This window comes from Amphiura filiformis, chromosome 13, assembly GCF_039555335.1.
Source record: "Amphiura filiformis chromosome 13, Afil_fr2py, whole genome shotgun sequence".
Classification (NCBI taxonomy): Eukaryota; Metazoa; Echinodermata; class Ophiuroidea; order Amphilepidida; family Amphiuridae; genus Amphiura; species Amphiura filiformis.
This window is the reverse complement of record NC_092640.1, coordinates 23,462,556-23,485,996: the sequence shown is the minus strand read 5'-3', so window position 1 is coordinate 23,485,996 and position 23,441 is coordinate 23,462,556. Positions and strand designations below refer to the sequence as shown.

The 23,441-nt window shown below is 40.3% G+C and overlaps 4 protein-coding genes across 7 annotated transcripts in view; all 4 read right to left on the bottom strand.

Moving 5' to 3' along the window:
- Nucleotides 1–2,953, bottom strand: part of LOC140168133 (titin-like) — a 57,122-nt gene extending 54,169 nt beyond the window's left edge. For 2 of the 4 annotated variants that reach the window (XM_072191444.1, XM_072191447.1), the window contains exons 1-6: nt 2,868–2,953; nt 2,418–2,598; nt 1,786–1,929; nt 1,180–1,264; nt 740–921; nt 47–190 (exon numbers count right to left, since the gene is read on the bottom strand). In XM_072191444.1, the coding sequence (XP_072047545.1) occupies nt 47–190; nt 740–921; nt 1,180–1,264; nt 1,786–1,929; nt 2,418–2,541 (679 nt within the window). In that variant the 5' untranslated portion in view covers nt 2,542–2,598; nt 2,868–2,953. The remainder of the gene's footprint in view (nt 1–46; nt 191–739; nt 922–1,179; nt 1,265–1,785; nt 1,930–2,417; nt 2,599–2,867) is intronic. The other 2 variants (XM_072191446.1, XM_072191445.1) reach the window with 2 other exon arrangements.
- A 506-nt stretch (nt 2,954–3,459) lies between these two features.
- On the bottom strand, nt 3,460–6,197 carry LOC140167510 (myosin-binding protein H-like). The gene is made up of 4 exons (XM_072190815.1): nt 6,161–6,197; nt 4,586–4,670; nt 4,149–4,330; nt 3,460–3,644 (listed from the first exon to the last, which is right to left on the bottom strand). Exons 1-4 carry the CDS (start codon nt 6,195–6,197, stop codon nt 3,460–3,462), a joined length of 489 nt encoding a protein of 162 aa, XP_072046916.1.
- Nucleotides 6,198–6,199: 2 nt separating this feature from the next.
- Nucleotides 6,200–9,592, bottom strand: LOC140167509 (kettin homolog). The gene is made up of 7 exons (XM_072190814.1): nt 9,556–9,592; nt 9,019–9,103; nt 8,581–8,762; nt 7,966–8,109; nt 7,333–7,417; nt 6,882–7,063; nt 6,200–6,384 (listed from the first exon to the last, which is right to left on the bottom strand). Exons 1-7 carry the CDS (start codon nt 9,590–9,592, stop codon nt 6,200–6,202), a joined length of 900 nt encoding a protein of 299 aa, XP_072046915.1.
- A 2-nt stretch (nt 9,593–9,594) lies between these two features.
- LOC140167508 (titin-like) overlaps nt 9,595–23,441 on the bottom strand; it is a 104,624-nt gene continuing 90,777 nt past the window's right edge. The window contains exons 70-85 of the mRNA XM_072190813.1: nt 23,185–23,289; nt 22,462–22,546; nt 22,016–22,197; nt 21,495–21,638; nt 20,879–20,963; nt 18,617–18,798; nt 18,120–18,263; nt 17,500–17,584; nt 15,366–15,547; nt 14,746–14,889; nt 14,118–14,202; nt 11,976–12,157; nt 11,360–11,503; nt 10,731–10,815; nt 10,280–10,461; nt 9,595–9,779 (exon numbers count right to left, since the gene is read on the bottom strand). Of these exons, the coding sequence (XP_072046914.1) occupies nt 9,595–9,779; nt 10,280–10,461; nt 10,731–10,815; nt 11,360–11,503; nt 11,976–12,157; nt 14,118–14,202; nt 14,746–14,889; nt 15,366–15,547; nt 17,500–17,584; nt 18,120–18,263; nt 18,617–18,798; nt 20,879–20,963; nt 21,495–21,638; nt 22,016–22,197; nt 22,462–22,546; nt 23,185–23,289 (2,201 nt within the window). The remainder of the gene's footprint in view (nt 9,780–10,279; nt 10,462–10,730; nt 10,816–11,359; nt 11,504–11,975; nt 12,158–14,117; nt 14,203–14,745; nt 14,890–15,365; nt 15,548–17,499; nt 17,585–18,119; nt 18,264–18,616; nt 18,799–20,878; nt 20,964–21,494; nt 21,639–22,015; nt 22,198–22,461; nt 22,547–23,184; nt 23,290–23,441) is intronic.

Below are 23,441 nucleotides of genomic sequence, written 5' to 3'. Positions count from 1 at the left end.
CATGTTCCTCCATATAAGTCCACATACAACATCAACTGAAACTTACCTTCGCACACAAAGTTGCCCTGTGTTTCATCGACTCCACTGCGGTTCTTGGCTCTACACATAATGACACCAGAGTCTTCTGGGTATGACCATTTGATAAGCATGCTAGCAACGCCAAATTCAAACTTCATGATATATTTGGAACCTGCATTGTAGAAAAGTGAACATTTTATGGCATGCTTTCCATCAAAACGTTTTTGGTTAAATTCAAAATACTTTCAGTCACTGGATTCACGATAGGGGATAACTAGGGTTAGAACTAGGGATAGGGGATATCATGTGGGTCGGGAAGGACAGTGGCTTTCCAGTGGGGATCAGTGGCTGTGCCCCCTTCCTTTATCATGAACCATCAGTACAACTTAGGTCATCAGTACACGACAGTCCCTGTTGTAAACAATTTGGGGTCAACAATTCATAATTTTGTGTCTACTCGTCGCAGTACCAGTTTTCAAGGGGGAAACCCATACCACATGTTGTCCAAATCGGCGATGTGCTTTTTCCCTTTTGCCTATTTATGTTAAAATGAAGTTAACATTACAAAAAAGGACTAATATTGTTATACAAATGTTAAGGAAAAATTTCTGGAAACATTTCTGTCAGTCCATTTACAAGTATGTATTCCATCCTCTTTCCGAAAACCTTGCTACGCCATCAAGTCAGGAATAAGAGGGAATTGCTCTAAACATTCACTCACCTGCTTCAATGGGTTCCCCATTTCTAAGCCATTGTACTTCCAACTTAGGATCATCAGTTGGTTCTACTTTGCAGGCAAATGAAGCATCCTGGCCTTCATTCACATTTACATCATCAAAGCCAATTGTAAAATGCGGTGCTGGATATGTTTGTTCTACTGCCTCAACGTGGGTGTCTGGCAGGCTAGAAGAGAGAGAAAAATATGTGAACATTTGTCCCCCTTCATAAGAACTCCTCACCCCATTGTGTTACATCTACCAACAGGCATCTTTGTTCATTTTTGAAAACATTTTTCACAGTCACCTTGATCTCCCCCTCCCTTTGCAGCTCTTCTCTTTGGCAAATCGTGCCAATGCTACTGACCCCACCCCTGACAGATCTCGCTGCACACTGGTTTCTTCTTTATCAAATGGAAAGACTGGTCATGTCAGTTATACTCACCCATGCTCATCTATATCTAGCGTTCTTTGTATTCCAGCTTGCATTTCTTTACTGAGCTGACTTTTACGCACAATGGCTTCTTTACCTGTGAAGAAATCGCATACGAATACATATGAAAATGGTTTCATAATTTGCAACATTATACACAAAATGATAGTTTCAAAAGAGGTTATACTGCTATAACTACGGGTATGCAAAAATGTAGACTTGATTGAACACTGTTGAGGGACTTTGACTCTGAGTAGACTCAACTACAAAGTATAATGGCTCAATTTCACAGTCGGAATACCAGCATGAATTTATGTAAACCGTTTAATTCTCGATTCACAAGTCACTGGTTACCCTGCTTGAAGTACTAACCCAACACCAGAGAAAGGGCATGTGGGATCAAGCATAACTAGTAGGTGACAGGAGGCACACTAACCTTTCACAAAAATATCTTAAGTAACAAGAAAGAATGTAAAATTCTTGTAAAATCAGCTTTTTTGGCTGTTTGCCATATAACTGGGACAGATTCTTTGCTGACCAGGATCTAGCTCCCTAAGAAAGTCCAATCTCTGCATGTTCATCCATATAAGTCCACATGCAATATCAACTGTAACTCACCATGGCACACAAAGTTGCCCTGTGTTTCATCAACTCCACTACGGTTCTTGGCTCTACACATAATGACACCAGAGTCTTCTGCGAATGGCCATTTGATATGCATGCTAGCAATGCCAAATTCAGATTTCAGGATATATTTGGAACCTGCATGGGAGAAAAGTAAACATTTCATGGAATGTTATCCATCAAAATGTTTTTGGTTGAATTAACAATACTTTCAGTTACTGGATTCAGGATAGGAGATAACTTGGGCTAGAACTAGGGATAGGGGATGGGACAGTGGCTTCACAGTGGGGACCAGGGTCTGTACCCCCCTCTTATCATACACCATCAGTACAATTTACGTCATCGGTCCACGACCGTCCCTAGAGGTCATCGGTCCACGACCGTCCCTGGTGTAAACAATTTGGGGTCAACAATTTATCATTTTGGGTGAACCAGTCCTGGTACCAGTTGTCAAGGGGGAGAACCCATACCACAAGTTGAGAAAATCTGCAAAGTGCTTCTTTTCTTTCGCCTATTTACATTGAGATTTAATAAAAAAATTTAAAAACACACAAAATATTGCTATGAAACCCTTGCTATGCCACTAAGTCAGGAATAAGAGGGAATTGCTCCAAACATTCACTCACCTGCTTCAATGGGTGCTCCATTTCTGAGCCATTGTACTTCCAACTTGGGATCATCAGTTGGTTCTACTTTGCAGGTAAAATGAGCATCCTGGCCTTCATTGATTGTTACATCATCAAAGCCCATTGTAAAATGGGGTGCGGATATGTTTGTTCTACTGCCTCAACGTGGGTATCTGGCAGGCTAGAAGAGAGAGAAAAGGAGGAGTAAAATATGTGAACATTTGTCCCCCTTCATAAGAACTCCTCACCCCATTGTGTTACATCTACCAACAGGCCTCTTTGTTCATTTCTTAAAATATTTGTCACAGTCACCTTGATCTCCCACTCCCTTTGCAGCTCTTCTCTTTGGCAAGTCATACCAATGCTACTGCCCCCACCCCTGACAGATCTCACTGCACACTGGTTTCCTCTTTATCAAATGGAAAGAATGGGCATGTCAGTTATACTCACCCATGCTCATCAATCTCCAGTGTTCTTTGTATTCCAGCTTGCATTTCCTTACTGAGCTGACTTTTACGCACAATGGCTTCTTTACCTGTTAAGAAATTCCATACAAACACATTTGAAAATGGTTTCATAATTCGCCATATACACAAAATGATAGTTTCAAAAGAGGCTATACTGGTCAAAAATGTGTGCATCTAAAACAAGAAAAATGTAGACTTGATTGAACACTGTTGAGGGACTTTGACTCCAGAAACAACCATCCACTCTACTACAAATTATAATGGCTCAATTTCACAGTCGGAATACCAGCATGAATTTATGTAAACCGTTTAATTCTAGATTCACAAGTCACTGGTTACCCTGCTTGAAGTACTAACCCAACACCAGAGAAAGGGCATGTGGGATCAAGCATAACTAGTAGGTGACAGGAGGCACACTGACCTTTCACAAAAATATCTTAAGTAACAAGCAAGAATAGAAAGAATGTAAAATTCTTGTAAAATCAGCTTTTTTGGCTGTTTGCCATATAAATGCATGGGACAGATTCTTTGCTGACCAGGATTTAGCTCCCTAAGAAAGCCCAATCTCTGCATGTTCATCCATATAAGTCCACATACAATATCAACTGTAACTCACCATGGCACACAAAGTTGCCCTGTGTTTCATCAGCTCCACTACGGTTCTTGGCTCTACATGTAATGACACCAGAGTCTTCCGGGAATGGCCATTTGATATGCATGCTAGCAATGCCAAATTCAGATTTCAGGATATACTTGGAACCTGCAAATGGGAAAAGGGAACATTTCATGACATGTTATCCATCAAAATGTTTTTGGTTGAATTAACAATACTTTCAGTTACTGGATTCAGGATAGGGGATAACTTGGGCTAGAACTAGGGCCAGGGAATATCATGTGGGTCAGGACAGTGGCTTCCCAGTGGGCACCAGGGACTGTTACCCAACCCCCCTCTTATCATGGACCATCAGTACAAGTTAAGTCATCAGTCCATGACTGTCCCTGGAGGTCATCGGTCCACGACGGTCCCTGGTGTAAACAATTTTGGGTCAACAATTCATAATTTTGTGTGTACCAGTCCCGGTACCAGTTGTCAAGGGGGAGAACCCATACCACACGTTTGAAAAATCTGCCTAGTGTTTCTTTCCTTTCGCCTATTGATATTAAAGTTTAATAAAAATTTTAAAAAAAACCAAATATTGCTATGAAAACCTTGCTACGCCACTAAGTCAGGAATCAGAGAGAATTACTCCATACATTCACTCACCTGCTTCAATGGGTGCTCCATTTCTGAGCCATTGTACTTCCAACTTGGGATCATCAATTGGTTCTACTTTGCAGGTAAAATGAGCATCCTGGCCTTCATTAATAGTTACATCATCAAAGCCCATTGTAAAATGGGGTGCTGGATATGTTTGTTCTACTGCCTCAACGTAGGTGTCTGGCAGACTAGAAGAGAGAATAAAGGAAGAATAAAATATGTGAACATTTGTCTCCCCTTCATAAGAACTCCTCACCCCATTGTGTTACATCTACCAACACGCCTCTTTGTTCATTATTGAAACTTTTGTCACAGCCACCTTGTCCCACTCCCTCCCCTTTGGCAAATCATGCCAATGCTACTGCCCCACCACTGACAGATCTCACTGCACACTGGTTTCTACTTTATCAAATGGAAAGACTGGTCATGCCAGTTATACTCACCCATGCTCATCTAGATCTAGTGTACTTTGTATTCCAGCTTGCATTTCCTTACTGAGCTGACTTTTACGCACAATGGCTTCTTTACCTGTTAAGAAATCGCATACAAACACATTTGAAAATGGTTTCATAATTCGCCATACACAAAATGATAGTATCAGAAGAGATTATACAAGTCAAAATGTGTGCATTTAAAAGACGAAAAATGTAGACTTGATTGAACACTGGGGGAATTTGACTCCAGAAACAGCAGTGCACTCAACTACAAATTATAATGGCTCAATTTCACAGTCGGAATACCAGCATGAATTTATGTAAACCGTTTAATTCTCGATTCACAAGTCACTAGTTACCCTGCTTGAAGTACTAACCCAACACCAGAGAAAGGGAATGTGGGATCAAGCATAACTACACTACGCAAAAAAAGTTTCTTTATGGTTAGGAAATTTACCCACTATTAAAATCTAGCGACTAATTTTGTAAGTTTGCTAAATAATCGCATGCGGTGATTGTCCTGCGCATTTTGACACCTCATTCACTACTCTCACACTCCTGAAAAAGATGTGAATGTTTAAGTAACACGAGGTCGAAAAATGAAAATTGCAAAAAGGCCTATTCAATTTTCAGCATAAAGAACACAAAAACAACAAACATGCAGGCATTTTTTGTTTAATTGCTGAGCACATTTCAGGCATCATACTGCTGCTTCCAACTTCACTTGAGATTAATCTCTTTCTTTGCCAGTCTTTCAATACTTTGTGTGTCTACCGTTTGGCTTCCCTTACAGCAGCCACGCGGCGTCTCAAGCTCCTAATGAGGCGTCGAATGTTACCTTGCTCAACCCCGTTCCACTCGTTGATAACGAGGCGACGCAATCCCACCAGAATTGTATCTGCCTTTATTTTCTTGTTGACTCGTCTCTTGTGCTGATCCCAAAGGTTCTTAAAGGGGTTAACCCCTTGGAGATCCTTAAGAACCTTAAGATCAGGGCTTCTGGAGGGCCACTCAAGTGTCTCAATTCCTTCTGCTTCCAGGAATGCAGCTGTAATCATGACCTGTTTTGAATCCCTTTTCCAAATCCATCTCACAAAACGTAAATGTCTTAGTACCCACTCACCTTTGTCTTTGATCATTCATCTGTGCAATAAGCAAAGGATTAACCAACATGCATTAAATTAAAATTGAAAAGGCGGGAATAATGAAACCGTCTTTCATCAGTGAATCAGCTCTAAAACCATTGAATAGGCTTCTTTGCAATTTTCATTTTTCGACCTCGTGTTACTTAAATATTCATATCTTTTCTCAGGAGTGTCGTAGAGTAGTGAATGAGGTGTCAAAATGCGCAGGACAATCACCCGCATGCGATTATTTAGCAAACGTACAAAATTAGTCGCTAGATTTTAATAGTGGGTAAATTTCCTAACCATAAAGAAACTTTTTTTGCGTAGTTTAGTAGGTGACAGGAGGCACACTAACCTTTCACAAAAATATCTTAAGTAACAAGAAAGAATGTAAAATTCTTGTAAAATCAGCTTTTTTGGCTGTTTGCCATATAACTGGGACAGATTCTTTGCTGACCAGGATCTAGCTCCCTAAGAAAGTCCAATCTCTGCATGTTCATCCATATAAGTCCACATGCAATATCAACTGTAACTCACCATGGCACACAAAGTTGCCCTGTGTTTCATCAACTCCACTACGGTTCTTGGCTCTACACATAATGACACCAGAGTCTTCTGCGAATGGCCATTTGATATGCATGCTAGCAATGCCAAATTCAGATTTCAGGATATATTTGGAACCTGCATGGGAGAAAAGTAAACATTTCATGGAATGTTATCCATCAAAATGTTTTTGGTTGAATTAACAATACTTTCAGTTACTGGATTCAGGATAGGGGATAACTTGGGCTAGAACTAGGGATAGGGAATATCATGTGGGTCGGGACAGTTGCTTCACAGTGGGGACCAGGGTCTGTACCCCCCTCTTATCATGGACCATCAGTACAAGTTATGTCGTCGGTCCACGACCGTCCCTAGAGGTCATCGGTCCACGACCGTCCCTGGTGTAAACAATTTGAGGTTAACAATTTATAGTTTGTGTGAACCAGTCCTGGTACCAGTTGTCAAGGGGAGAACCCATACCACAAGTTGAGAAAATCTGCAAAGTGCTTCTTTCCTTTCGCCTATTTACATTGAGATTTAATAAAAATTTAAAAAAACACAAAAAATATTGCTATGAAACCCTTGCTATTCCACTAAGTTAGGAATAAGAGGAATTGCTCCAAACATTCACTCACCTGCTTCAATGGGTGCTCCATTTCTGAGCCATTGTACTTCCAACTTGGGATCATCAGTTGGTTCTACTTTGCAGGTAAAATGGGCATCCTGGCCTTCATTGATTGTTACATCATCAAAGCCCATTGTAAAATGGGGTGCGGGATATGTTTGTTCTACTGCCTCAACGTGGGTGTCTGGCAGGCTAAAAGAGAGAGAAAAGGAGCAGTAAAATATGTGAACATTTGTCCCCCTTCATAAGAACTCCTCACCCCATTGTGTTACATCTACCAACAGGCCTCTTTGTTCATTTTTTTAAATATTTGTCACAGTCACCTTGATCTCCCACTCCCTTTGCAGCTCTTCCCTTTGGCAAGTCATACCAATGCTACTGCCCCCACTCCTGACAGATCTCACTGCACACTTGTGTCCTCTTTATCAAATGGAAAGAATGGGCATGTCAGTTATACTCACCCATGCTCATCAATCTCCAGTGTTCTTTGTATTCCAGCTTGCATTTCCTTACTGAGCTGACTTTTACGCACAATGGCTTCTTTACCTGTTAAGAAATTCCATACAAACACATTTGAAAATGGTTTCATAATTCGCCATATACACAAAATGATAGTTTCAAAAGAGGCTATACTGGTCAAAAATGTGTGCATCTAAAACAAGAAAAATGTAGACTTGATTGAACACTGTTGAGGGACTTTGACTCCAGAAACAACCATCCACTCTACTACAAATTATAATGGCTCAATTTCACAGTCGGAATACCAGCATGAATTTATGTAAACCGTTTAATTCTAGATTCACAAGTCACTGGTTACCCTGCTTGAAGTACTAACCCAACACCAGAGAAAGGGCATGTGGGATCAAGCATAACTAGTAGGTGACAGGAGGCACACTGACCTTTCACAAAAATATCTTAAGTAACAAGCAAGAATAGAAAGAATGTAAAATTCTTGTAAAATCAGCTTTTTTGGCTGTTTGCCATATAAATGCATGGGACAGATTCTTTGCTGACCAGGATTTAGCTCCCTAAGAAAGCCCAATCTCTGCATGTTCATCCATATAAGTCCACATACAATATCAACTGTAACTCACCATGGCACACAAAGTTGCCCTGTGTTTCATCAGCTCCACTACGGTTCTTGGCTCTACATGTAATGACACCAGAGTCTTCCGGGAATGGCCATTTGATATGCATGCTAGCAATGCCAAATTCAGATTTCAGGATATACTTGGAACCTGCATGGGAGAAAAGTAAATATTTCATGGAATGTTATCCATCAAAATGTTTTTGGTTGAATTAACAATACTTTCAGTTACTGGATTCAGGATAGGGGATATCATGTGGGTCAGGACAGTGGCTTCCCAGTGGGGATCAGGGACTGTTACCCCCCCTCTTATCATGGACCATCAGTACAAGTTAAGTCATCAGTCCATGACTGTCCCTGGAGGTCATCGGTCCACGACGGTCCCTGGTGTAAACAATTTTGGGTCAACAATTCATAATTTTGTGTGTACCAGTCCCGGTACCAGTTGTCAAGGGGGAGAACCCATACCACACGTTTGAAAAATCTGCCTAGTGTTTCTTTCCTTTCGCCTATTGATATTAAAGTTTAATAAAAAATTTAAAAAAAAACAAATATTGCTATGAAAACCTTGCTACGCCACTAAGTCAGGAATCAGAGGGAATTACTCCATACATTCACTCACCTGCTTCAATGGGTGCTCCATTTCTGAGCCATTGTACTTCCAACTTGGGATCATCAATTGGTTCTACTTTGCAGGTAAAATGAGCATCCTGGCCTTCATTAATAGTTACATCATCAAAGCCCATTGTAAAATGGGGTGCTGGATATGTTTGTTCTACTGCCTCAACGTAGGTGTCTGGCAGACTAGAAGAGAGAATAAAGGAAGAATAAAATATGTGAACATTTGTCTCCCCTTCATAAGAACTCCTCACCCCATTGTGTTACATCTACCAACACGTCTCTTTGTTCATTATTGAAACTTTTTGTCACAGCCACCTTGTCCCACTCCCTCCCCTTTGGCAAATCATGCCAATGCTACTGCCCCACCACTGACAGATCTCACTGCACACTGGTTTCTACTTTATCAAATGGAAAGACTGGTCATGCCAGTTATACTCACCCATGCTCATCTAGATCTAGTGTACTTTGTATTCCAGCTTGCATTTCCTTACTGAGCTGACTTTTACGCACAATGGCTTCTTTACCTGTTAAGAAATCGCATACAAACACATTTGAAAATGGTTTCATAATTCGCCATACACAAAATGATAGTATCAGAAGAGATTATACAAGTCAAAATGTGTGCATTTAAAAGACGAAAAATGTAGACTTGATTGAACACTGGGGGAATTTGACACTGGGAGAAACAGCAGTGCACTCAACTACAAATTATAATGGCTCAATTTCACAGTCGGAATACCAGCATGAATTTATGTAAACCGTTTAATTCTCGATTCACAAGTCACTAGTTACCCTGATTGAAGTACTAACCCAACACCAGAGAAAGGGCATGTGGGATCAAGCATAACTAGTAGGTGACAGGAGGCACACTAACCTTTCACAAAAATATCTTAAGTAACAAGAAAGAATGTAAAATTTTTGTAAAATCAGCTTTTTTGGCTGTTTGCCATATAACTGGGACAGATTCTTTGCTGACCAGGATCTAGCTCCCTAAGAAAGTCCAATCTCTGCATGTTCATCCATATAAGTCCACATGCAATATCAACTGTAACTCACCATGGCACACAAAGTTGCCCTGTGTTTCATCAACTCCACTACGGTTCTTGGCTCTACACATAATGACACCAGAGTCTTCTGCGAATGGCCATTTGATATGCATGCTAGCAATGCCAAATTCAGATTTCAGGATATATTTGGAACCTGCATGGGAGAAAAGTAAACATTTCATGGAATGTTATCCATCAAAATGTTTTTGGTTGAATTAACAATACTTTCAGTTACTGGATTCAGGATAGGGGATAACTTGGGCTAGAACTAGGGATAGGGGATATCATGTGGGTCGGGACAGTGGCTTCACAGTGGGGACCAGGGTCTGTACCCCCCTCTTATCATGGACCATCAGTACAAGTTACGTTGTCGGTCCACGACCGTCCCTAGAGGTCATCGGTCCACGACCGTCCCTGGTGTAAACAATTTGAGGTTAACAATTTATAGTTTTGTGTGAACCAGTCCTGGTACCAGTTGTTAAGGGGGAGAACCCATACCACAAGTTGAGAAAATCTGCAAAGTGCTTCTTTCCTTTCGCCTATTTACATTGAGATTTAATAAAAATTTAAAAAAACACAAAAAATATTGCTATGAAACCCTTGCTATGCCACTAAGTTAGGAATAAGAGGGAATTGCTCCAAACATTCACTCACCTGCTTCAATGGGTGCTCCATTTCTGAGCCATTGTACTTCCAACTTGGGATCATCAGTTGGTTCTACTTTGCAGGTAAAATGGGCATCCTGGCCTTCATTGATTGTTACATCATCAAAGCCCATTGTAAAATGGGGTGCGGGATATGTTTGTTCTACTGCCTCAACGTGGGTGTCTGGCAGGCTAAAGAGAGAGAAAAAGGAGCAGTAAAATATGTGAACATTTGTCCCCCTTCATAAGAACTCCTCACCCCATTGTGTTACATCTACCAACAGGCCTCTTTGTTCATTTTTTAAAATATTTGTCACAGTCACCTTGATCTCCCACTCCCTTTGCAGCTCTTCCCTTTGGCAAGTCATACCAATGCTACTGCCCCCACTCCTGACAGATCTCACTGCACACTGGTGTGCTCTTTATCAAATGGAAAGAATGGGCATGTCAGTTATACTCACCCATGCTCATCAATCTCCAGTGTTCTTTGTATTCCAGCTTGCATTTCCTTACTGAGCTGACTTTTACGCACAATGGCTTCTTTACCTGTTAAGAAATTCCATACAAACACATTTGAAAATGGTTTCATAATTCGCCATATACACAAAATGATAGTTTCAAAAGAGGCTATACTGGTCAAAAATGTGTGCATCTAAAACAAGAAAAATGTAGACTTGATTGAACACTGTTGAGGGACTTTGACTCCAGAAACAACCATCCACTCTACTACAAATTATAATGGCTCAATTTCACAGTCGGAATACCAGCATGAATTTATGTAAACCGTTTAATTCTAGATTCACAAGTCACTGGTTACCCTGCTTGAAGTACTAACCCAACACCAGAGAAAGGGCATGTGGGATCAAGCATAACTAGTAGGTGACAGGAGGCACACTGACCTTTCACAAAAATATCTTAAGTAACAAGCAAGAATAGAAAGAATGTAAAATTCTTGTAAAATCAGCTTTTTTGGCTGTTTGCCATATAACTGGGACAGATTCTTTGCTAGCCAGGATTTAGCTCCCTAAGAAAGCCCAATCTCTGCATGTTCATCCATATAAGTCCACATACAATATCAACTGTAACTCACCATGGCACACAAAGTTGCCCTGTGTTTCATCAGCTCCACTACGGTTCTTGGCTCTACATGTAATGACACCAGAGTCTTCCGGGAATGGCCATTTGATATGCATGCTAGCAATGCCAAATTCAGATTTCAGGATATACTTGGAACCTGCAAATGGGAAAAGGGAACATTTCATGACATGTTATCCATCAAAATGTTTTTGGTTGAATTAACAATACTTTCAGTTACTGGATTAGGGATAGGGGATATCATGTGGGTCAGGACAGTGGCTTCCCAGTGGGGATCAGGGACTGTTACCCCCCCCCCTCTTATCATGGACCATCAGTACAAGTTAAGTCATCAGTCCATGACTGTCCCTGGAGGTCATCGGTCCACGACGGTCCCTGGTGTAAACAATTTTGGGTCAACAATTTATAATTTTGTGTGTACCAGTCCCGGTACCAGTTGTCAAGGGGGAGAACCCATACCACACGTTTGAAAAATCTGCCTAGTGTTTCTTTCCTTTCGCCTATTGATATTAAAGTTTAATAAAAATTTTTAAAAAAAAAATATTGCTATGAAAACCTTGCTACGCCACTAAGTCAGGAATCAGAGGGAATTACTCCATACATTCACTCACCTGCTTCAATGGGTGCTCCATTTCTGAGCCATTGTACTTCCAACTTGGGATCATCAATTGGTTCTACTTTGCAGGTAAAATGAGCATCCTGGCCTTCATTAATAGTTACATCATCAAAGCCCATTGTAAAATGGGGTGCTGGATATGTTTGTTCTACTGCCTCAACGTAGGTGTCTGGCAGGCTAGAAGAGAGAATAAAGGAGGAATAAAATATGTGAACATTTGTCTCCCCTTCATAAGAACTCCTCACCCCATTGTGTTACATCTACCAACAGGTCTCTTTGTTCATTTTTGAAACTTTTTGTCACATCCACCTTGTCCCACTCCCTCCCCTTTGGCAAATCATGCCAATGCTACTGCCCCACCACTGACATATCTCACTGCACACTGGTTTCTACTTTATCAAATGGAAAGACTGGTCATGCCAGTTATACTCACCCATGCTCATCTAGATCTAGTGTACTTTGTATTCCAGCTTGCATTTCCTTACTGAGCTGACTTTTACGCACAATGGCTTCTTTACCTGTTAAGAAATCGCATACAAACACATTTGAAAATGGTTTCATAATTCGCCATACACAAAATGATAGTATCAGAAGAGATTATACAAGTCAAAATGTGTGCATTTAAAAGACGAAAAATGTAGACTTGATTGAACACTGGGGGAATTTGACTCCAGAAACAGCAGTGCACTCTACTACAAATAATAATGGCTCAATTTCACAGTCGGAATACCAGCATGAATTTATGTAAACCGTTTAATTCTCGATTCACAAGTCACTAGTTACCCTGCTTGAAGTACTAACCCAACACCAGAGAAAGGGAATGTGGGATCAAGCATAACTAGTAGGTGACAGGAGGCACACTAACCTTTCACAAAAATATCTTCAGTAACAAGAAAGAATGTAAAATTCTTGTAAAATCAGCTTTTTTGGCTGTTTGCCATATAACTGGGACAGATTCTTTGCTGACCAGGATCTAGCTCCCTAAGAAAGTCCAATCTCTGCATGTTCATCCATATAAGTCCAATGCAATATCAACTGTAACTCACCATGGCACACAAAGTTGCCCTGTGTTTCATCAACTCCACTACGGTTCTTGGCTCTACACATAATGACACCAGAGTCTTCTGCGAATGGCCATTTGATATGCATGCTAGCAATGCCAAATTCAGATTTCAGGATATATTTGGAACCTGCATGGGAGAAAAGTAAACATTTCATGGAATGTTATCCATCAAAATGTTTTTGGTTGAATTAACAATACTTTCAGTTACTGGATTCAGGATAGGGGATAACTTGGGCTAGAACTAGGGATAGGGGATATCATGTGGGTCGGGATAGTGGCTTCACAGTGGGGACCATGGTCTGTACCCCCTCTTATCATGGACCATCAGTACAAGTTACGTCGGTCCACGACCGTCCCTAGAGGTCATCGGTCCACGACCGTCCCTGGTGTAAACAATTTGGGGTTAACAATTTATAGTTTTGTGTGAACCAGTCCTGGTACCAGTTGTCAAGGGGGAGAACCCATACCACAAGTTGAGAAAATCTGCAAAGTGCTTCTTTCCTTTCGCCTATTTACATTGAGATTTAATAAAAATTTAAAAAACGCACAAAAATATTGCTATGAAACCTTTGCTATGCCACTAAGTTAGGAATAAGAGGGAATTGCTCCAAACATTCACTCACCTGCTTCAATGGGTGCTCCATTTCTGAGCCATTGTACTTCCAACTTGGGATCATCAGTTGGTTCTACTTTGCAGGTAAAATGGGCATCCTGGCCTTCATTGATTGTTACATCATCAAAGCCCATTGTAAAATGGGGTGCGGGATATGTTTGTTCTACTGCCTCAACGTGGGTGTCTGGCAGGCTAGAAGAGAGAGAAAAGGAGCAGTAAAATATGTGCACATTTGTCCCCCTTCATAAGAACTCCTCACCCCATTGTGTTACATCTACCAACAGGCCTCTTTGTTCATTTTTTAAAATATTTGTCACAGTCACCTTGATCTCCCACTCCCTTTGCAGCTCTTCCCTTTGGCAAGTCATACCAATGCTACTGCCCCCACTCCTGACAGATCTCACTGCACACTGGTGTCCTCTTTATCAAATGGAAAGAATGGGCATGTCAGTTATACTCACCCATGCTCATCAATCTCCAGTGTTCTTTGTATTCCAGCTTGCATTTCCTTACTGAGCTGACTTTTACGCACAATGGCTTCTTTACCTGTTAAGAAATTCCATACAAACACATTTGAAAATGGTTTCATAATTCGCCATATACACAAAATGATAGTTTCAAAAGAGGCTATACTGGTCAAAAATGTGTGCATCTAAAACAAGAAAAATGTAGACTTGATTGCACACTGTTGAGGGACTTTGACTCCAGAAACAACCGTCCACTCTACTACAAATTATAATGGCTCAATTTCACAGTAGGCATACCAGCATGAATTTATGTAAACCGTTTAAATCTCGATTCACAAGTCACTGGTTACCCTGCTTGAAGTACTAACCCAACACCAGAGAAAGGGCATGTGGGATCAAGCATAACTAGTAGGTGACAGGATGCACACTGACCTTTCACAAAAATATCTTATGTAACAAGCAAGAATAGAAAGAATGTAAAATTCGTGTAAAATCAGCTTTTTTGGCTGTTTGCCATATAACTGGGACAGATTCTTTGCTAGCCAGGATTTAGCTCCCGAAGAAGCCCAATCTCTGCATGTTCATCCATATAAGTCCACATACAATATCAACTGTAACTCACCATGGCACACAAAGTTGCCCTGTGTTTCATCAGCTCCACTACGGTTCTTGGCTCTACATGTAATGACACCAGAGTCTTCCGGGAATGGCCATTTGATATGCATGCTCGCAATGCCAAATTCAGATTTCAGGATATACTTGGAACCTGCAAATGGGAAAAGGGAACATTTCATGGCATGTTATCCATCAAAATGTTTTTGGTTGAATTAACAATACTTTCAGTTACTGAATTAGGGATAGGGAATATCATGTGGGTCAGGACAGTGGTTTCCCAGTGGGCACCAAGGACTGTTACCCAACCCCCCTCTTATCATGGACCATCAGTACAAGTTAAGTCATCAGTCCATGACTGTCCCTGGAGGTCATCGGTCCACGACCGTCCCTGGTGTAAACAATTTTGGGTCAACAATTCATAATTTTGTGTGTACCAGTCCCGGTACCAGTTGTCAAGGGGGAGAACCCATACCACACGTTTGAAAAATCTGCCTAGTGTTTCTTTCCTTTAGCCTATTGATATTTAAAGTTCAATAAAATTTAAAAAAAAAAAAAAATATTGCTATGAAAACCTTGCTATGCCACTAAGTCAGTAATCAGAGGGAATTACTCCATACATTCACTCACCTGCTTCAATGGGTGCTCCATTTCTGAGCCATTGTACTTCCAACTTGGGATCATCAGTTGGTTCTACTTTGCAGGTAAAATGAGCATCCTGGCCTTCATTAATAGTTACATCATCAAAGCCCATTGTAAAATGGGGTGCTGGATATGTTTGTTCTACTGCCTCAACGTAGGTGTCTGGCAGGCTAGAAGAGAGAGAAAAGGAGGAATAAAATATGTGAACATTTGTCTCCCCTTCATAAGAACTCCTCACCCCATTGTGTTACATCTACCTACAGGCCTCTTTGTTCATTTTTGAAACTTTTTGTCACATCCACCTTGTCCCACTCCCTCACCATTGGCAAATCATGCCAATGCTACTGCCCCACCACTGACAGATCTCACTGCACACTGGTTTCTACTTTATCAAATGGAAAGACTGGTCATGATAGTTATACTCACCCATGCTCATCTAGATCTAGTGTACTTTGTATTCCAGCTTGCATTTCCTTACTGAGCTGACTTTTACGCACAATGGCTTCTTTACCTGTTAAGAAATCGCATACAAACACATTTGAAAATGGTTTCATAATTCGCCATACACAAAATGATAGTATCAGAAGAGATTATACAAGTCAAAATGTGTGCATTTAAAAGAAGGAAAATGTAGACTTGATTGAACACTGGGAGAAACAGCAGTGCACTCTACTACAAATTATAATGGCTCAATTTCACAGTCGGAATACCAGCATGAATTTATGTAAACCATTTAATTCTCGATTCACAAGTCACTGGTTACCCTGCTTGAAGTACTAACCCAACACCAGAGAAAGGGCATGTGGGATCAAGCATAACTAGTAGGTGACAGGAGGCACACTAACCTTTCACAAAAATATCTTAAGTAACAAGAAAGAATGTAAAATTCTTGTAAAATCAGCTTTTTTGGCTGTTTGCCATATAACTGGGACAGATTCTTTGCTGACCAGGATCTAGCTCCCTAAGAAAGTCCAATATCTGCATGTTCATCTATATAAGTCCATATACAATATCAACTGTAACTCACCATGGCACACAAAGTTGCCCTGTGTTTCATCAACTCCACTACGGTTCTTGGCTCTACACATTATGACACCAGAGTCTTCTGCGAATGGCCATTTGATATGCATGCTAGCAATGCCAAATTCAGATTTCAGGATATATTTGGAACCTGCATGGGAGAAAAGTAAATATTTCATGGAATGTTATCCATCAATACGTTTTTGGTTGAATTAACAATACTTTCAGTTACTGGATTCAGGGTAGGGGATAACTTGGGCTAGAACTAGGGTCAGGGAATATCATGTGGGTCAGGACAGTGGTTTCCCGGTGGGGACCAGGGACAGCACCCCCTCTTATCATGGACCATCAGTACAAGTTACGTCATCGGTCCATAACCATCCCTGGAGGTCATCGGTGCACGACCGTCCATGGTGTAAACAATTTGGGATCAACAATTCATAATTTTGTGTGAATCAGTCCCGGTACCAGTTGTCAAGGAGGAGAACCCATACCTCATGTTGGAAAAATCTGCAAAGTGCTTCTAACCTTTCGCCTATTTACATTAAAGTTTAATCAAATTAAAAAGAAAAACCACTAAATATTGCTATGAAACCCTTGCTACACCACTAAGTCAGGAATCAGAGGAAATTGCTCCAAACATTCTCTCACCTGCTTCAATGGGTGCTCCATTTCTGAGCCATTGTACTTCCAACTTGGGATCATCAGTTGGTTCTACTTTGCAGGTAAAATGAGCATCCTGGCCTTCATTGATAGTTACATCATCAAAGCCCATTGTAAAATGGGGTGCTGGATATGTTTGTTCTGCTGCCTCAACGTGGGTGTCTGGCAAGCTAGAAGAGAGAGAAAAGGAGGAGTAAAATATGTGAATATTTGTACCCCTTCATAAAGATTCCTCACCCCATTGTGTTACATCTACCTACAGGCCTCTTTGTTCATTTTTGAAAACATTTGTCACAGTCACCTTGATCTCCCCATCCCTTTGAAGCTCTTTCCTTTGGCAAATCATGCCAATGCTACTGTCCCCACCCCTGACAGATCTCACTGCACACTGGTTTCTTCTTTATCAAATGGAAAGAATGGGCATGTCAGTTATACTCACCCATGCTCATCAATCTCTAGTGTTCTTTGTATTCCAGCTTGCATTTCCTTACTGAGCTGACTTTTACGCACAATGGCTTCTTTACCTGTTAAGAAATCGTATACAAACACATTTGAAAATGGTTTCATAATTTGCCATATACACAAAATGAAAGTTTCAAAAGAGGTTATACTGGTCAAAAATGTGTGCATCTAAAATAAGAAAAATGTAGACTTGATTGAACGCTGTTGAGGGACTTTGATTCCAGAAACAACTGCACTATACTACAAATTATAATAGCTCAATTTCACAGTAGGCATACCAGCATGAATTTATGTAACTGTTTAATTCTAGATTCACAAGTCACTGGTTATCCTGCATGAAGTACTGACCCAACACCAGAGAAAGGGCTTCGGGATCAAGCATAACTAGTGGGTGACACAAGGCACACTAACCTTTCACAAAATATCTTAAGTAACAAGCAAGAATAGAATGTAAAATTCTTGTAAAATCAGCTTTTTTTGCTGTTTTCCATTTAACTGGGACATATTCTTTGCTGAACAGGATTTAGCTTCCTAAGAAAGACCTATCTCTGCATGTTCATCCATATAAGTCCATATACAATATCAACTGTAACTCACCATGGCACACAAAGTTGCCCTGTGTTTCATCAGCTCCACTACGGTTCTTGGCTCTACACGTAATGACACCAGAGTCTTCCGGGAATGGCCATTTGATATGCATGCTAGCAATGCCAAATTCAGATTTCAGGATATACTTGGAACCTGCAAATGGGAAAAGGAACATTTCATGACATGTTATCCATCAAAATGTTTTTGGTTGAATTAATAATACTTTCAGTTACTTGATTCAGGATAGGGGATAACTAGGGTTAGTACTAGTGGACGTCATCGGTCCACGACCGTCCCTGATGTAAACAATTTAGGGTCGAAAATTCATAATTTTGTGTGTACCAGTCCCAGTAGCGGTTGTTAAGTAGGAAAAATCTGCAAAGTTCTTCTTTCCTTTAGCCAATTTACATTAAAATTTTTAAAAATTAAAAAAAAAAATATTGCTAAAAAACCTTTTACGCCAAAAAGTCAGGAATCGGAGGAAATTGCTCCAAACATTCACTCACCTGCTTCAATGGGTGCTCCATTTCTAAGCCATTGTACTTCCAACTTGGGATCATCAGTTGGTTCTACTTTGCAGGTAAAATGAGCATCCTGGCCTTCATTGATAGTAACATCATCAAAGCCCATTGTAAAATGGGGTGCTGGATATGTTTGTTCTACTGCCTCAACGTGGGTATCTGGCAGGCTAGAAGAGAGAGAAAAGGAGGAGTAAAATATGTGAACATTTGTATCCCGTCATCAGAACTCCTCACCTCATTGTGTTATATCTACCTACAGGCCTCTTTGTTCATTTTGAAAAACATTTACCGGCTGGCTATTCCATAGTGGCGTATAGTGATTTTTGGTCATTTTTTTGATAATTGGCACATATGATTTTAATGATGTTCTTTTCAAACATTTGTCAGTCACCTTGATCTCCCCCTCCCTTTGCAGCTCTTCTCTTTGGTAAATCATGCAAATGCTACTGCCCACACCCCTGACAGACCTCGCTGCACACTGGTTTCTTCGTTATCAAATGGAAAGAATGGGAATGTCAGTTATACTCACCCATGCTCATCTAGATCTAGTGTACTTTGTATTCCAGCTTGCATTTCCTTACTGAGTTGACTTTTACGCACAATGGCTTCTTTACCTGTTAAGAAATCGCATACAAACACATTTGAAAATGGTTTCATAATTCACCATAATTATACACAAAATGATAGTTTCGAAAGAGGTTATACTGGTCAAAAATGTGTGCATCTTAAACAAGAAAAATGTAGACTTGATTGAACACTGTTGAGGTACTTAAATCCAGAAATAACCGTGCACTTACTACAAATTATAATGGCTCAATTTCAGCATGAATTTATGTTAACTGTTTAAATCTAGATTCACAAGTCACTGGTTACCCTGCATGAATTGAAGTACTAACCCAAGACCAGAGAAAAGGTATTTGGGATCAAGCATAACTAGTGGGTGACACAAGGCACACCGACCTTTCAAAAAATATCTTCAGTAACAAGCAAGAATAGAAAGAATGTAAAATTCTTGTAAAATCAGCTTTTTTTTTGCTGTTTTCCATCTAACTGGGACAGATTCTTTGCTGACCAGGATTTAGCCCCCTAAGAAAGCCCAATCTCTGCATGTTCACCCATATAAGTCCACATACAATATCAACTGTAACTCACCATGGCACACAAAGTTGCCCTGTGTTTCATCAACTCCACTTCGGTTCTTGGCTCTACACATAATGACACCAGAGTCTTCCGCGAATGGCCATTTGATATGCATGCTAGCAATGCCAAATTCAGATTTCAGAATATATTTGGAACCTGCATGGGAGAAAAGTAAATATTTCATGGAATGTTATCCATCAATATGTTTTTGGTTGAATTAACAATACTTTCAGTTACTGGATTCAGGATAGGGGATAACTTGGGCTAGAACTAGGGCCAGGGAATATCATGTGGGTCAGGACAGTGGTTTCCCGGTGGGGACCAGGGACAGCACCCCCTCTTATCATGGACCATCAGTACAAGTTACGTCATCAGTCCATAACCATCCCTGGAGGTCATCGGTGCACAACCGTCCCTGGTGTAAACAATTTGGGATCAACAATTCATAATTTTGTGTGAATCAGTCCCGGTACCAGTTGTCAAGGAGGAGAACCTATACCTCATGTTGGAAAAATCTGTAAAGTGTTTCTAACCTTTCGCCTATTTACATTAAAGTTTAATCAAATTAAAAAGAAAAGCCACTAAATATTGCTATGAAACCCTTGCTACACCACTAAGTCAGGAATCAGAGGAAATTGCTCCAAACATTTACTCACCTGCTTCAATGGGTGCTCCATTTCTGAGCCATTGTACTTCCAACTTGGGATCATCAGTTGGTTCTACTTTGCAGGTAAAATGAGCATCCTGGCCTTCATTGATAGTTACATCATCAAAGCCCATTGTAAAATGGGGTGCTGGATATGTTTGTTCTGCTGCCTCAACGTGGGTGTCTGGCAAGCTAGAAGAGAGAGAAAAGGAGGAGTAAAATACGTGAATATTTGTACCCCTTCATAAAGATTCCTCACCCCATTGTGTTACATCTACCTACAGGCCTCTTTGTTCATTTTTGAAAACATTTGTCACAGTCACCTTGATCTCCCCATCCCTTTGAAGCTCTTTCCTTTGGCAAATCATGCCAATGCTACTGTCCCCACCCCTGACAGATCTCACTGCACACTGGTTTCTTCTTTATCAAATGGAAAGAATGGGCATGTCAGTTATACTCACCCATGCTCATCAATCTCTAGTGTTCTTTGTATTCCAGCTTGCATTTCCTTACTGAGCTGACTTTGACGCACAATGGCTTCTTTACCTGTTAAGAAATCGTATACAAACACATTTGAAAATGGTTTCATAATTTGCCATATACACAAAATGAAAGTTTCAAAAGAAAAAAAAAAAAAAAATGTGTGCATCTAAAATAAGAAAAATGTAGACTTGATTGAACACTGTTGAGGGACTTTGATTCCAGAAACAACTGCACTATACTACAAATTATAATAGCTCAATTTCACAGTAGGCATACCAGCATGAATTTATGTAACTGTTTAATTCTAGATTCACAAGTCACTGGTTATCCTGCATGAAGTACTGACCCAACACCAGAGAAAGGGCTTCGGGATCAAGCATAACTAGTGGGTAACACAAGGCACACCAACCTTTCAAAAAATATCTTAAGTAACAAGCAAGAATAGAATGTAAAATTCTTGTAAAATCAGCTTTTTTGCTGTTTTCCATTTAACTGGGACAGATTCTTTGCTGAACAGGATTTAGCTTCCTAAGAAAGACCTATCTCTGCATGTTCATCCATATAAGTCCATATACAATATCAACTGTAACTCACCATGGCACACAAAGTTGCCCTGTGTTTCATCAGCTCCACTACGGTTCTTGGCTCTACACGTAATGACACCAGAGTCTTCCGGGAATGGCCATTTGATATGCATGCTAGCAATGCCAAATTCAGATTTCAGGATATACTTGGAACCTGCAAAGGGGAAAAGGGAACATTTCATGACATGTTATCCATCAAAATGTTTTTGTTTGAATTAATAATACTTTCAGTTACTTGATTCAGGATAGGGGATAACTAGGGTTAGTACTAGTGGACGTCATCGGTCCACAACCGTCCCTGATGTAAACAATTTAGGGTCGAAAATTCATAATTTTGTGTGTACCAGTCCCAGTAGCGGTTGTCAAGGTGGAGAACCCATACAAAAAGTAGGAAAAATATGCAAAGTTCTTCTTTCCTTTAGCCAATTTACATTAAAATTTTTAAAAATTAAAAAAAAAAATATTGCTAAAAAAACCTTACTACGCCAAAAAGTCAGGAATCGGAGGAAATTGCTCCAAACATTCACTCACCTGCTTCAATGGGTGCTCCATTTCTAAGCCATTGTACTTCCAACTTGGGATCATCAGTTGGTTCTACTTTGCAGGTAAAATGAGCATCCTGGCCTTCATTGATAGTAACATCATCAAAGCCCATTGTAAAATGGGGTGCTGGATATGTTTGTTCTACTGCCTCAACGTGGGTATCTGGCAGGCTAGAAGAGAGAGAAAAGGAGGAGTAAAATATGTGAACATTTGTATCCCGTCATCAGAACTCCTCACCTCATTGTGTTATATCTACCTACAGGCCTCTTTGTTCATTTTTGAAAACATTTGTCAGTCACCTTGATCTCCCCCTCCCTTTGCAGCTCTTCTCTTTGGTAAATCATACCAATGCTACTGCCCACACCCCTGACAGATCTCGCTGCACACTGGTTTCTTTATCAAATGGAAAGAATGGGAATGTCAGTTATACTCACCCATGCTCATCTAGATCTAGTGTACTTTGTATACCAGCTTGCATTTCCTTACTGAGTTGACTTTTACGCACAATGGCTTCTTTACCTGTTAAGAAATCGCATACAAACACATTTGAAAATGGTTTCATAATTCACCATATACACAAAATGATAGTTTCGAAAGAGGTTATACTGGTCAAAAATGTGTGCATCTTAAACAAGAAAAATGTAAACTTGATTGAACACTGTTGAGGTACATAAATCCAGAAATAACCGTGCACTTACTACAAATTATAATGGCTCAATTTCAGCATGAATTTATGTTAACTGATTAAATCTAGATTCACAAGTCACTGGTTACCCTGCATGAATTGAAGTACTAACCCAACACCAGAGAAAAGGTATTTGGGATCAAGCATAACTAGTGGGTGACACAAGGCACACCGACCTTTCAAAAAATATCTTCAGTAACAAGCAAGAATAGAAAGAATGTAAAATTCTTGTAAAATCAGCTTTTTTTTTGCTGTTTTCCATCTAACTGGGACAGATTCTTTGCTGACCAGGATTTAGTTTCCCCCTAAGAAAGCCCAATCTCTGCATGTTCACCCCGTAAGAAAGCCCCGTTTTTGAATCTCTGCATGTTCATCCATATAAGTCCACAAACTACAATATCAACTGTAACTCACCATGGCACACTCTACGCCACTATGTTTGCCCTATCAACTGTTTCATCAACTCCTCCACTTCGGTTCTTGGCTCTACACATAATGACACCAGAGTCTTCCGCGAATGGCCATTTGATATGCATGCTAGCAATGCCAAATTCAGATTTCAGAATATATTTGGAACCTGCATGGGAGAAAAGTAAATATTTCATGGAATGTTATCCATCAATATGTTTTTGGTTGAATTAACAATACTTTCAGTTACAGGATTCAGGATAGGGGATAACTTGGGCTAGAACTAGGGCCAGGGAATATCATGTGGGTCAGGACAGTGGT